Consider the following 14,431-nt stretch of genomic DNA (forward strand, 5'->3'; position numbering starts at 1 on the left):
CTCATATGTCTGCAGTTACTTTGAACCTAACCTACCTGTCGAGCCAGAATACATGCTGAGGAAGATCAGGTTGCCTTAGTAACCTGAGCCCAGTTGTACAGACTGCAGAAAGACTGAAAAACTTTACCTTTCTGAAGCACCATTGTGCATGACTGTGCCACTGGACTTAAATATCTTCCAGGTAAAACAGATACACATTACCAAACTCCCCATGTGCACTGTGAGCTATTCTCATGCTCTGGGTTATAGAGGCACTGCTTAGGAAAGTTTTTTATTCTTCTTTCTTACCACTTGTGACTCCTGCAGCTGTCATCTATTTTAAAAAAAAATCTAGCACTTACTCATTGCTCTTTTTTTGGGGTTGTTGGAAAGGAATGACTGACACCATTACAGAGCTAAAATTTCTGGTCCAGCTGTGCCATGTAGAGTGATTAATCTTGTTCAGAAAAGTACTAGCTACCTAAAACTGATTTTAATATATGATATTGTTGGAACATGCAGAGAAATTTGGGAGAAAGAACAGTGACAGCTCAGCCAATCTGCTTGTTACTGTGAAAAGCTTTTGGCTACACAAATTTCAGGCCTGATTTGTACAGAGCATGCTATTAAATTGGAATAATTGGAAGTTCTAGAGGAAGGAATCTAATGGTACCCAACAGAACAATTTTAGTTCCATGAGAATATATTTAATTAACCCTTAATCATTTCCACCTTTATGACACTGGAAACACTTCTAGGGTTTGATTTAGAAAATTATTTTGCCATTAATAAGAGAAAGATATTATTGACATATCAAAATCCAATTTAATTACTCCTTTGATTCCTCCAGAGGCAGAAAGAAGCTTCCAATTTTCGGACACTATTTTCATTTTTAATATTGCAATAGAGAACCCCTTCAAGTTGGCTAGAAATGTGTAACTGTTCCTACCTGAGCTACAATTTCCCTGCCCACAGCGGGGAGGTTGGAGCAGATGATCTCTAAGGTCCATTCCAAGCTAAGCCATTCTATGATTCTATGATTTTACAAGTAACTGTAAGAGTGTTTTCTGGCTACCTTGAAAGTTCCTTTTTTGGCTTTTTCCTACATCAGGTATCCTACTTAAAACTTTACTTTTTGCTGCTTGTTAGAAATACTCTCGTATGTAAGGTCACCATCAAACAACTTTCCATTCTTGTGAAGTTTTTAAAGGGATAGTTTGGAATGTGTCTCAGAACATGTAAATTACTGAACTGCTTTTGATAGATTCACAGAATGGTTTGGGCTGGAAGGCATCTTAAAGATCATCTAGTTCCAACCACCCTGCCATGAGCAGGGACACCTTCCCCTAGACCAGGTTGCTGAATGCCTCATCCAATATGGCCCTGAACACTTCCAGAGAGGGAGCATCCACAACCTCCCTGGGCAACCTGTTCCAGTCTCTTTCCACTCTCACTGTCAAGAATTTCTCCAGTCTACATCTGCCCTCCTCAAGCTTCAATCCATTCCCTCTCATCCTGTCACTACAAGCCCTTGTAAAAAGTCCCTCCCCAGCTTTCTTGTAGGCCCCTTCAGGTATTGCAAGGCTGCTCTAAGGTCTCCCTGGAGCCTTCTCTTCTCTGGGCTGGAGAGCTTCAACACTCTCAGCCTGTCCCCATAAGAGAGATTCTCCAGCCCTGTGATCATCTTTGTGGCCTCCTCTCGACCCTCTCCAGTAGCTCCATCTTCTTCTTGTGTTGGGGTACCCAGAACTGGATGTAATGCTCCAGGTGGGGTCTCACCAGAACAGAGCAGAGGGCAGAATCTCCTCCCTCATCCTGCTGCTCACACTGCTTTAGATGCAGCCCAGGACATGGCTGCCTTCTGGGCTGCAAGCACACATTTTAGGCATACACAGCTCATCTGACTGACTGCTCCAGGATTAATATATAAACAAGAAAAAAAAAAGCTCTAAAACTTGTTTTCAGACTGTCAAGAGCAGCATTCCTATTAACTTACATAATTTGTACATATATATTTTAATAAAAGGCCAAAATCTACATACTACAAAACCCAAATGAAACAAAGACTACTAGAGCTCAGCCACTAAAACCTCGGAAAAAAAAGGTGCATCACCTTCCATAATTCTGGGTGGAGTAACAAACTCTCATAAAACACACCAGGAGCCCTACAGCCCAATAAAACCTAAGTTTAAAAAACTAAACTTGGTCCACAGCCATGGCTCACAGACAACCCTTCTTCCTTCCCTTGCTCTTTTTACAGTTGTTTTTTCATTTCTCTGTTAACACCTCAACATTTCTGCATTTTCAAGCCTGTGTGTGTGAAGTCGTACTTCCTTTGAGGTTTCTACAAATTAGGCCACTGCTAGTTGTCACCAGAAATCCCAGATATTCATTATAGAGAGATAGTGAATAAGATAAGCTGAACAAATTGAGATTTCTTCAATTAGCTCATTCCAGCAGCTTGCCCTGCATTGTAATTTTGTGTGCAGCTCTCTTTATTTCTCCTGTGGACTGGAAGTCTCTATGGTAAAATAATCATCCAAAGTATTTATACTGGCATCATATCAGGGACAGATTTTTTAATTCTTGGCTACTGGAGATGGAAATCAAATTTGTTTTAAAGTACTCTGAGGAATTTTCTATCCCTACCCTTAATAGCAGGTTATACATTTATTGGTAGCTAACACCTGCAAAGGCTTAGCCAGGAATATCTAATTTACTTTGGAAAGTACTGCTGAGTGACTCTGATGGTTAGCTCAGGTTTTGGCCACTCTGTGTTCTATCCCAAACCATTCATACTTAGGATAAATTTATATTTCATGTTTATAATTCATGATAGAACTCCATAAAAAAAAAAAATCTAGGACAAAAGTAAGTATATGTTGCAGCCATGTACTGAAGGTAATCCTCATCAGAAGCAGTATATAGAAGCAGTATATCAAGAATTATCTGACTGTGTGTAATGCAGTCCTTACTGTTATCATTCAAATCAACCTTCACAGATAGGTAAATCACTTCCTTACCTAAGTTCATCAGGTCACCAAATTTATACAGCAGCTACCACTTGAAGAAACTATTAATAGAATATTCCAGGTCCAGACATCAATTAAGACTATAACATATTTACAAAGATGCTTTTTCCTTTGCTAGGTATGGAACATAAAACTTCTTTTTTATAGTTTTTAGTTGCTTTTGGAAGAGCTCCAAAAGATCACAGAAGAACAGAAATAACAACTTAAAAGTAAGAAACAAATAATTTTCTCCTGTAGCAGACTGGGGACTGAGATCTTTGGAAGTATATGTTTAGCAGTATGACTAATCACTCATTTTGCTGGAAAAGGCAAACTCATATACATAAAGTAAATCCAAACCTTTGCTCACATTATCAAGAGTGGTTTTTTTATACCACATTTCATTTCTACCATGACAGCAACCACAGAGAAACAGAATGAGATGAGTCCTTTCCATCACAGAAAGGTGGAAGTTTCACTAAGATAATTAATGTAGCTTTTATAATTAGTTCATTTTCTACCCCTGTGCTCGATACAATTTCAGCCAAAGGCTTTTCAAGATATCATTATTCTGTTGTTTTAGAGTTTGGCCAAGAAGATACACCTTGCTATAGAATGGAGAATCAGAACAAAACATCAAAATCCAAAATGCTCAGCTACACAGTGGTACCAACCCTGTTCCATCATCAGCTCTTCATTCAGGTAAATATATACAAACAGAAATAAAAATGCTTAGCCTTAAAGAAATTAGCTCTTCATAGAAAGAAATTCCCTTTTCATAGGTGTTGTAGGTTAAGGATTAATTGTAAAACCATAGAGATAGAAGTCCTGCAGGGGCTGGAGAGTCCCAGAGGGAGGCACAGGATCTTGTAACGTGTTATTCTATTCCCTTTTCCTGTATCTCCCTACATAAGGAGCAGACTGTCCAGTCAGCTCTCTTGCTCTAGTGTGGGGGAGGTTTGGCTGGCTGGGGGGATATTTTTGATGCATTATTCAGGCCTAGCAGGGACGTGGCAGAGGCTTAGCTGAGGTCTACCAGAGGCTTGGTTTGGGGCTTAGTTTGGGGGGGCAAAGCCAGGGCCAATTCTGAGGATGGATAGATAGACAGACAGACAGACAGACAGAACGACCGATCCTTTTGCCTTGGTACCTTTTGCATTTCGTTTGCTTTCGTAAATACTATTTCTGTTTAACCTCCAATTCTGTGCGAGTGTTTATTTCCTCCTTCAGTCTAAATTCATTCTGTCCTCACTTCAGAGCTATTTCAGATCAAACCAAGACAACAGGTCTGTAAAAATGTGCAGTATTTGGCTATTTCCAACGTGATGAATTACAAAGTAAACTCAGTAGCTTGTGTGTCATTATAACTCCTCCTATCCAGGAGGACAGCAGTTATCATGGACAGCTCCTGCTTTGCTGTTCCATTTTCACTTCTGCATAAGTCTGTTTAGATCAGTAAGGCTAGCTTGGCATGAAACTAAATGATGACATTGGTGAATCAGGCCTCTTATTTTTGACAGGTTAAAGCTCTTCCTGAAAGACCAGATGGTTGGTGCACATTCTGTAATTTGATTCAGCTGAAATGTAAAAGAACTAAAATACCCAGCATGCTTTTAGTGTTGACACATTCAGTGTGTCACCTAAAGAAAGGGAGATAATCAGCCTTGTCAAGTATTTCACAGTAATTACAGCCCTGGTGTTATAATGCTACAAAATTACAATATAACTTAAGATAATCAAACGTAAAAGGGGTTGGTTGTATTTTTCTCAATCAGGGGAAAAAAAAGACACAATTATTTGCAACATTTATGCAAGAAAGAGATTATTCCAAACAGGCAAGCAGCAGCATATTTAGACATGCAATCAAGTGTAATAAAACCCAAAGTCTATCAATTCGATACTGCACATCATCCAAAAGTCGCATTCTGCATTTTAGCTCCTACAATCCTTACAGGTTTGCCATTTGACTTCAATACCTGATATTCAAATAGCACAGAAATTCAGAAACTTGCTTCAAATATTGTCTTAGAGCTCTGGGTCAGCATTTCTTTAGTGTACTTACGGTCATTGCACAAGGGTCCACTGAAGGAGGTCATACTGCAGTCACAGCTGAATCCATCCCACTGCTGTAAGCACACTCCCTGGTTTGCACAGGAATCCTCTTGGCACGTTGTGCTGGGTCCTGATGAGAACATACAGGGGGGGGGAAAAAAAAGAAAAAAGGACTTGCACTTTGTCTTCCAAAGAAAGGCATTTGTCACTGGATCACATTAACTAGCTGCCAACATCTCAAATCAAACGAGCAAAGAGTTACCAACACACAAATTTGATGGTTTTTGTAGCAACAGGTAATACCAAAAAGCTGGTTTTGCCTGAGTCTTTTAAAGATATCTCAAATACATGAGAATGCACAAATTGCAGCAGAGTTATTCTAGGTACAGTGGGAATGTTAACTTGGATGCAAGTTATTTGGTAGTCTTGTGTCAGACCGTTAACTGGCTAAATATTTTCTAAAAAAAAAAAAAAACAAACTTGATTATTCTTCCCTGTAAAAACATTTCAAACAGCAAAGCCAGATGCCACAGAAAGCAAAGCTCTAGGAGATGAAAGTAAAAAATGCAAACCAAAATGAAACTCAAACCAAACTAAATTAAAATGGAGCTACACTACACAATGCTTTCAATCCTTCAAATTATTCTAGATGATTGAGGTCTGAAATTGACAGGGTAGGGATTCTTTGGCAGGAACGTTGGCAAGTAATGATTCACATGCTTCAGGGATCCCATGCAGGTTCCTTTTTAAGGGGAGATGCAGGAAATCAAACTACTAATGGACTGGCATGCCAAAATGTGACACAGGTATGAAAAACAAAGCTACTCTATTTCTAGAGAATCATATCTAGACTACTGCAATACAAAAAAAATCTGAAAAGGAATGATCAAAGCACTAAAGCAATCACTGTTACAAACATATTCAAGACTGAAAGCCTTTATGCAGGCAATGCTGGAAAATGAAGGTTAGTGCAGCTCATTGTTTGAGAGGTGTGAAAGGCAAAATCTGGAAGAGAATATCACACTTAAGTTCTGAAATGTACAGAGTGTTTTATTGCATTAATCCAACTGTGCATTGGGGGTTTCAGTCTTGTTTAATACACACAGGGCTATCTACCTTGCAAATCAGCTTTCATCAATGCAACTTTGTCAGCAAAATAAAACAAAACAAACAAAAAGAAAGCAAAATATATTAAATGTTAGTAAGCAATATTGAAATGGCAGCAAACACAGAAAAAGAAAACCCATTCAGAGTAAAGTGCATGCTGCTGTTAAAGAGAGAAAGAAATGCTATATAATGCAAACAAATTAATGCTAATAGCCATAAATCTTCAGGCAAGCCAAAATAAGAAAGCAGTAATTTGCCACTATTTTACTACAAATATAATGGTTAATTGAGCTGATGACATGTAATGAAGGAAAATTAAAAGGTTGTTTTTTTTTTTCTTCCTTGGATAGATATGAATGCATTAGCAGAATAAATGCATGGCTGAATCCTGACTAGCCATTTGTCATGTTCAGATAGACTGAATTCAGGAATAATTAGCACCATCACCCTCAGTGGTCTTTTTTTTTTTTTTTTCCCCTAAGCTTTTCGTCATGACTGATGAATGGAGACTGAAGTACAGACCACGAACTACAGATTACTATGAGCTCACACACACGTTTCACATCGACTCTTGACACCACAAGGAAAAAAAATGGTTCTGGAGTTATAAAATTGCCCTTCACTGTTTTTGGAGAAACACAGAATCACAGAATGTTAAGGGATGGGAGGGACCTCAAAAGAACATCCAGTCCAACCCCCCTGCCATAGCAGGATCACCAAGGACAGGTCACACAGGAACACATCCAGGTGGGTTTTGAATATCTCCAGAGAGGGAGACTCCACAACACTCCTGGGCAGACTGCTCCAGCGTTCTGTCACCCGGACAGTGAAAAAACTCTTCCTGATGTTTCCATGGAACTTTCTATGCCTCAACATCCACCCATTGCCCCTTGTCCTGTCATTGGGCATCACCAAGAAGAGCATGACTCCATTCTCTTGGCACTCACCCTTTGCATATTTATAAACACTAATGAGGTCACCTCTTAGTCTCCTCTTCTCCAAGCTAAAAAGCCCCAGCCCCCTCAGTCTCTCCTCATAAAGATGTTCCACTCCCTTAATCATTTTTGTGGCTCTGTGCTGGACACATCAATATCCATTTGAACGTCCCACTGGCAGTCATTAATGGCAGGTTAAAACTGGTCCAAAGGTTATAGAAGTATCTTAAATCATGCTGTAGAGAGAAATCTACTTAACCCTTCTTTCACATCAGAGCTCTTTCAGAGATCTCAGCACAGGATTGCCTCTTGGTTTGCCAGTATTTTAAAAGATTCAGATCAATATCTGATTTAGTTGGAGATGTCTCTGTTGATTGTAGAGGTCTTGGACAGGATGACCTTTGAGGGGCTCTTCCAACTCAATGCAATCTGTGAATCTGTGGATCTGATTTAAATCAGCCCAATGGTCTCTTGTTTTAAACAAGATACTGCTCTAGCACACCTCTGAACCAGAGCCTGGCTATTCACCTTACTGGCAAATCTATTAATCTAAACTATTTTCTCCTCTTCAGATCACTATAAATAAGAACAAAGAAGACTACTGCTAATAATAATACCACTTACAACTGATTTGTTGCAGTAGACAGACATAGGATAGTGATTTCCTTTTCTTTGGATTTTGAGCCCAGAAGTCTAAGCATTTGGGCATTACATCACCCTTTCTTCAGCTGGGGATTATAATGACAGAATCCTGTAGCTGACAAGACAAGACACATTTTTTTTCTCACCAGATTCTGCTACTCAGAAACTTTACAAAGATGAAGTGAAAATATCTGTAGGTGTTTACATGTTATATATTCATGCATTTATTTACACTTTAGTTATGCAATGTTAAATTTCCTCATCTTTGCAGAAGTAGAGCAAAAGTCACGAGGACTTCAAAGTACCCAAACCGCAGGACCCTGTAGGCACATTAAAAAGTGCAGGGTTAAAGGGTACATACTAGGAAAAAAACCCCACAGATATGATCTTGTTAAAAAAGAGGGTATTGTGCTTTTAATGACATTGGATTGAAGCACCTCATTTAAGGGTTTACACTCTGACTTGTTCTTTAGAGCTATGTGCCTTTTCTCATTGACGTTGTGGAGCTTTTGATTATCTCCATAAATGAGATGATTAGGACCTGATGTAGTGGTTGAGTTTACAGTTGCTCAAAGGCAGTTCTGCTGCAGAAGAATCTGTCAAAGTAATGGGGCTTGTCTCCCTGTTAATTTTTAAGTTTGAAAGCTGATGAGAAGACACAATAACAACTGTTGCAGGTCCAAGAAGATTAGGCCTTTTTCCTTTGTTTGCTTCCAGTTTCATTACACCCACAAAATACTTGGCACAACTGCGTTCTTATAGAATCACAGAACGATCCAGGCCAGAAGAGACCTCCAAAAGTCATCCAGTCCAACCTCCCCACAGTCAGCAGGGACATTCCCAACTAGACCAGGTTGCCCAGGGCCTCATCAATCCTCACCTTGAATATCTCCAGGGAATGGGCCTCAACCACCTCCCTGGGCAACCTGCTCCAGTGTTCCACCACCCTCATAGTGAAGAACTTCTTCCTGATATCCAGTCTAAGTCTGCCCTTCTCTAGTTTGAAGCCTTCTGTAGTTTGAAGTTGATTTCATTCCATGCTATTAAGGATTTCACAGATTCACAGACTGCACTGGGTTGAAAAGAATCCTAAAAGGTTATCTTGTAGAACACCCCTGCAACCAGTAGGAACAGCTCCAACTAAATTGGCTGCCCAGGGACACATCAAGGCTGATCTTGAACGTATCCAGAGATAGGGACTCAACCACATCCCTGGGCAGCTTGTTTCAGTATTTCACCACTCTCATTGTACAGAACTTCCTCGTGATGACCAACCTAAATCCTCCTTGCTCCAGTTTTAAACCATTGCCTGTTGTTCTATCACTACAGGCCCCTCTAAAAGATTTCAGATGAGGCAGTCCTCTGAGAGCCATGCAGCACATCTGGTTTGACCATTGTGCTTGTGTCAGATGATTTTGGTGTCAGAGCTGATTCTCCACCAAAAAGGACAATGTTTGTAAGGCCTTTATTACTTTGTCAGTAGCTTTATTCAATTCACTGATAGATGAGTTGTGCCACTGGTTTCAAAGGTGAACTCACACTCTCAGCCTGTTGCAATATTTCTCTGAAGTATATAAAATTCACTTAGAAAATTACATCATTCAAAAGGAGCTATGAAATGTGAAATGGAATTAAGGTGGACTTGGACTCTCTGAAGGGATGGTGCAGGCACAGAACTTGCTAACATCATTCAAAAAGCAGAATCTAATTTTCTAAGCTTAGTGACAAACTAATTCATACTTTTTTCTTTTCCATTCCTGGTAGCAATAAATGGACACCAAAGCTATAAAAAAAAAAAAAGTTGTGCATTTTCCATATTTTTAGGTGCTGTCAATGGAGTTTATATTGTTAACTGAAGGTGGTAGGTAAAGAACATAAAATTCCACGTGTACAAACACTGTGCTGTAGGTACAATAAAAGAGACGACACAATTTATCTACTTTATCTACTGAAGCTTAAGGAAATCCCCCAGCTCTGACTGAATTTTTTTACAATGCCTATTTGCAAACTTGATGAAGTTGATATCAAAATCATCAAGATTCTGACTTGAGATTCTACAGCATCATTTATACATTTTTTTTCTGTCCAGAAAAGAATAGCACTTGAGAACAGAGAGAACACATAAAACTGAACATGGACACAAAACTCAGAGTTATGTGAATAAACAAATACGCAAGGACAGAGACTTGATACAAATTATTCCAGGAATCACAGGAAAAATAAAGTGAGATTAAATGATAGCTGGAAAGATAGCTGGAGATTGACACTCCTGAATTACAAATATCTCTCTTTCAATTCTGCCCTCACTTAAATTCCATGATAGAATCATGGAATGGCTTAGGTTGGAAGGGACCTCAAAAATCATTTAGTCCAACCTCCCTGCTATGGACAGGAATGCCTCTCAGCTAGACTTGGTTGGCCAAGGCCTCATCCAATCTGGCCTTAAACACCTCCAGGGAGGGGTCATCCACAATGATATTTCAGATAAGCCAATAAAAACATAAAAGAAGGGTGAGATAAAACAGATTTTGCTGTTACTGATTTCAGACAGAAGGGCTCATGACAATACAGATCTCAAGGGTGAGCAAAACTAGACAAGATGGAATATTAATCTTTAACAGTTTCATAAATTAGCCTTGAATTAATCAACTCAAAATATCTGTTTTAAAACTTGAATTAATTAGGTAATATCTCAGCATTAGCAAATGCATAAGTGTTAGGAAGATACAAAGGACTTCATTGAAGCTAATTGTTATTGTTTCTATCATTAATTAAAACATGTGAATAGAACAGAAGTCATGCAAAATATCTTGCCACTGGAGAAGACTGGAACCTATATGAGACCTTTAAGAAGCTAACTCATGTTGTCAGATCAATCTCTGTGCTGTAGGGCAGGCATGCACTTGTCTCCATAACAGTTCAAGTAGTCTTTATATAAGAAAGGGTCAAATCAGATCAATGAGAAGCAGGTAAAACACAGTCTCTCCCTGTATGGAGTCTACGTATTAACACAGCTCTGCAGGATTTACACATCAATTTCACAATGATATTTTAAAAATATATATATATATACATATATCTGTGTGTTTAATACCTTCACATCCTCTTTCTATTTGTCCATTGCAGAAGAGAGCATCTGAGATGAGGTCGGGGAGCCGCCCATTCAAGTCAACTGATGCAAGGCAGCCTTGGAATCCCTCTTTTGCATGCACCAGTTTTGGCAAGGACTTATACATTTCTTTGGCCACCCCTCCAATATACAAATCACCTGTTAAGGAGAAAGAAATATTAGATACAGGGGAAAAATAACAAAACAAACCAAAAAACCAAACAAACCTTAACCAGCTGGATGGTCTGGCCATTTTGTGCTGAATGAAAGATATCGCAGAAAAACAAACCTCAAACGAATGTAGCAGAAAACACTGATAGCATATTTGATGTGAAGGGGCACTGCAGGACTACATGTTCTCAAATGCATGTGCAGACTTCACACTTCTATGACTAATTACTTAAAAATACCTGGATGTGTTCATTATGTGCCAGGAACCATACATCTACTTCACAAACAAGGGATTCAGCCACAGAGCTTCCATCCAGAAACACATCATAAGAAGGACATACAGCTCTCACAGTGAGCCCAGAGGAGGGCCACAGGGATGATCCTAGGGCTGAGTACCTCTGCTGTGAGGATAGGCTGAGGGAGCTGAGGGTGTTCAGCCTGAAGAAGGCTCTGGGGAGACCTTAGAAGATATATTTCAGTATCTGAAGGGGACCTACAGGAAGGCTTGGGAGGGACTGTTTCAAAGTGCTTGTAATGACAGGACAAGGGGCAATGGTTTGAAACTGGGGCAGGGCAGATTCAAGATGGACATCAGGAGGAATTTCTTTGCAATGAGAGTGGTAAAATACTGGAACAGGCTGCCCAGGGATGTGATGGAGGCCCTCGAGACATTCAAGATCAGCCTTGCTCTGGCCCTGGGCAGTCTGCTCTAGTTGGAGGTGTCCCTGCTGACTGCAGGAGCCTTGGACAAGATGAAATTTAAGGATCCCTGTCTTAGTTTTAAGAGCAGGCAGAAATGATATTCTACCCCCCAAAGGAAGTCAACTAAAAACGCTCTCACACAGGACTGGAAAGAGACGAAAGTTTAAATGCAAGTGCTGTTTACACCTATACACAGCAATTACAAAATACCTCAATTCACATTCAGCCTCAGCCCAGTCCTTCCACCTGGGCTTACAACAACCTCTTTAAGCCAAAAAACAACTGTTCAAAACCTCCCCCAGTTCAGCCCAAACCCCAGACCTCACTGTCCCCTCACGCAGCTCTCGACCCGACGCCGCCTGTGGGCTGAAATGGCACCAAAACAAAGAACCCTCCCCCGGCACAGCAAGCCCCTCTAGGCTGAAACCCTGCCCTGAACTACCAAACAAGAGGTAAAGGCTGGCTGGGAGAAGAGAGAGCAAGGAAAAGGGCAGAGGAGAGAACGACGTCTGTTTGTACAGAGAGGAGTAGGTTCAGGCTTGATGGGATGAAATAACAAAAGATTACAACTTCCTGCATCCCCTCCGGAGGAGCTCTCTGTGACAGGACACCTGGGCCAGGCCTCAACCTACCACAGTCCCTTCCAACCCCGCGCCATCTGTGAAGAACTTCGGTCCTTGCAGGATGGTGGAGCAGGCTGCCCACAGAGCTTGTGGAGTCTCCTTCTCTGGAGAGATTCCAAACCCACTTGGACACATTCCTGAGCAGCCTGCTCTCGGCAAACCTCCTTCAGCAGCGGGGTGGACTGGATGAGCTCCAGAGGTCCCTTCCAGCCCCTACCGCTCTGTGATTCTGTCAGTCTCTGTAGGGAGATCTCCAGGGGCAGAGCTCACAATGTACGAGCTGTCACCACTACCCCATGTGGAGAAGTTTAATCTCTCTCTTATCACTATAAGCCACAGTCACACCTTTTCCTGCTTCTCCTGTCACACTTCCTTTTGGTCTGTCTGCTTTTTGGGTTTTGGTTCATTTTGGTTTTGTTTGGTTGGTTTGTTTTCACAGTATCACAGTACATTGAAGGTTGAAAGGAACCTCCAGAGATCACCGAGTCCAACCCCCTGCCAAAGCAGGATCACTTAGGGTAGTCTGCACAGGAATGCAGCCAGACAGGTCTTGAAAGACTCCAGGGAAGGAGACTCCACAACCTCTCTGGGGAGCCTGTTCCAGTGCTCTGTCACCCTCACTGTAAAGGAGTTTGTCCTCATGTTGAGGAGAAATCTTCTGTGTTCAAGCTTGAACCTTCTGGTTTTTGTCTTATTAGTGTACATTACCAAAAAGAGCTTGGCCTTCTCCATTTGACACCCACCCCTCAGATATTTGTACACATTGATGAGATCCTCTCTCAGTCTTCTCTTCTCAAGACTAAACAGCCCCAGGGATTTTGTTTTGTTTTGTTTAGCTTGTTTGCAAAGGAGTGCAATTGAGTGCTGTTTGTATTGGTTTACAGTTTGCCTGCAAAGAAATGGCCTGAAACAAACAAATGTCTATCAGACTGTGAAAAAATGGTTAGTCACTACATACCATCCCTAAAACTCCACTGTATTTGAATTTGTGAAACAGAGATAAAAAGCTTCGGAATGTGAACATCGTTAATCTTATAAACCATCCAAGCAGGAGTCTTAGCAACCTTTACAGCATCATATACTGAAAAACCTCAAGCCTTCTCTGGTCTGCATAGGTAATTGGAAATATCAGAGAATGGTTTTGATTGGAAGGGACCTTAAAGATCATCTAGTTCCAATCCCCCTGCCGTGGGCAGGGACACTCCTGCTAGACCAGGCCCCTCAAGGCCTCATCCAGCCTGGCATTCAACACCTGCAGAGAGGAGGAATCCACACAACCTCCCTGGGCAACCTGTTCCAGTGTCTGATCACCCTCACTCTAAACACTTTCTTCCTAATCTCCAGTCTAAAACTCCCCAGGCTCTTTTTGGTGGTGTCCAGTCACAGGACAAGGTACAATAGGTACCAGCTGGAACACAGGAGGTTCCACCTCAGCATGAGGAGACACTTCTTTACTGTGAGCATGCTGGTGCACTGGAGCAGGCTGCCCAGAGAGGTTGTGGAGTCTCCTTCTCTGGAGACTTTCAAAACCCACCTGGATGCATTCCTATGTGACCTGCCCTAGGTGACCCTGCTCTGGCAAGGACTTTGTGCTGGCTGATCTCTAGAAGTCTCTTCCAACCCCTAACATTCTGTGATTCAGTGATTCATTAAAAATGCTGGTGAAATATTTGTTCTGTTTGGAATAAACCAAGAAGCCTGCCGTGCTCACAATCCCATAACAAACTGAAGAAGCAGCCTTGAGTGATGTATCCACACAGCTTCTGCAGCACATACGTGGCAGCATATGGCTTTTCAGATCTCCCTTTGCAGCAGAGAACCTGCACTTGCTGCACGTTCACAGGCCTGCTCGCTGCAAGAGCCAAGCATGACCGAATTTTGTCTACCACTTGCAAAGGCACTTGAGGGAAGACAAGAAAATGTAAACGTAGTGTTTTATACCCACTTATTGACTTCAAAGAGTCCATTCTGTTGCTTCAGTATTGATTTGTGGTTGAAGGGTTTTTTGGGGGTTGATGTGGCTTTTCTTTTTTTTTCTTTTGAAGAAAAGTAGACTTTTACAAATATTGTTCCTGTTAGAGTGATAAATTCTACCACTTT

General features: G+C 41.0%; 1 protein-coding gene across 17 annotated transcripts in view; it reads right to left on the reverse strand.

Moving 5' to 3' along the window:
• Positions 1-14,431, reverse strand: part of NRXN1 (neurexin 1) — a 767,737-nt gene that overhangs the window by 384,140 nt on the left and 369,166 nt on the right. For 16 of the 17 annotated variants that reach the window (XM_054395842.1, XM_054395825.1, XM_054395833.1 and 13 more), the window contains 2 exons: positions 10,821-10,994; positions 5,053-5,172 (listed from right to left, as the gene is read on the reverse strand). In XM_054395842.1, coding sequence (XP_054251817.1) covers positions 5,053-5,172; positions 10,821-10,994 — 294 coding nt within the window. Of the gene's footprint in view, positions 1-5,052; positions 5,173-6,158; positions 6,186-10,820; positions 10,995-14,431 lie in introns of all 17 variants that reach the window. The other variant, XM_054395720.1, reaches the window with a different exon arrangement.

Source organism: Indicator indicator, chromosome 2 (genome assembly GCF_027791375.1).
Source record: "Indicator indicator isolate 239-I01 chromosome 2, UM_Iind_1.1, whole genome shotgun sequence".
Lineage (NCBI taxonomy): Eukaryota > Metazoa > Chordata > Aves > Piciformes > Indicatoridae > Indicator > Indicator indicator.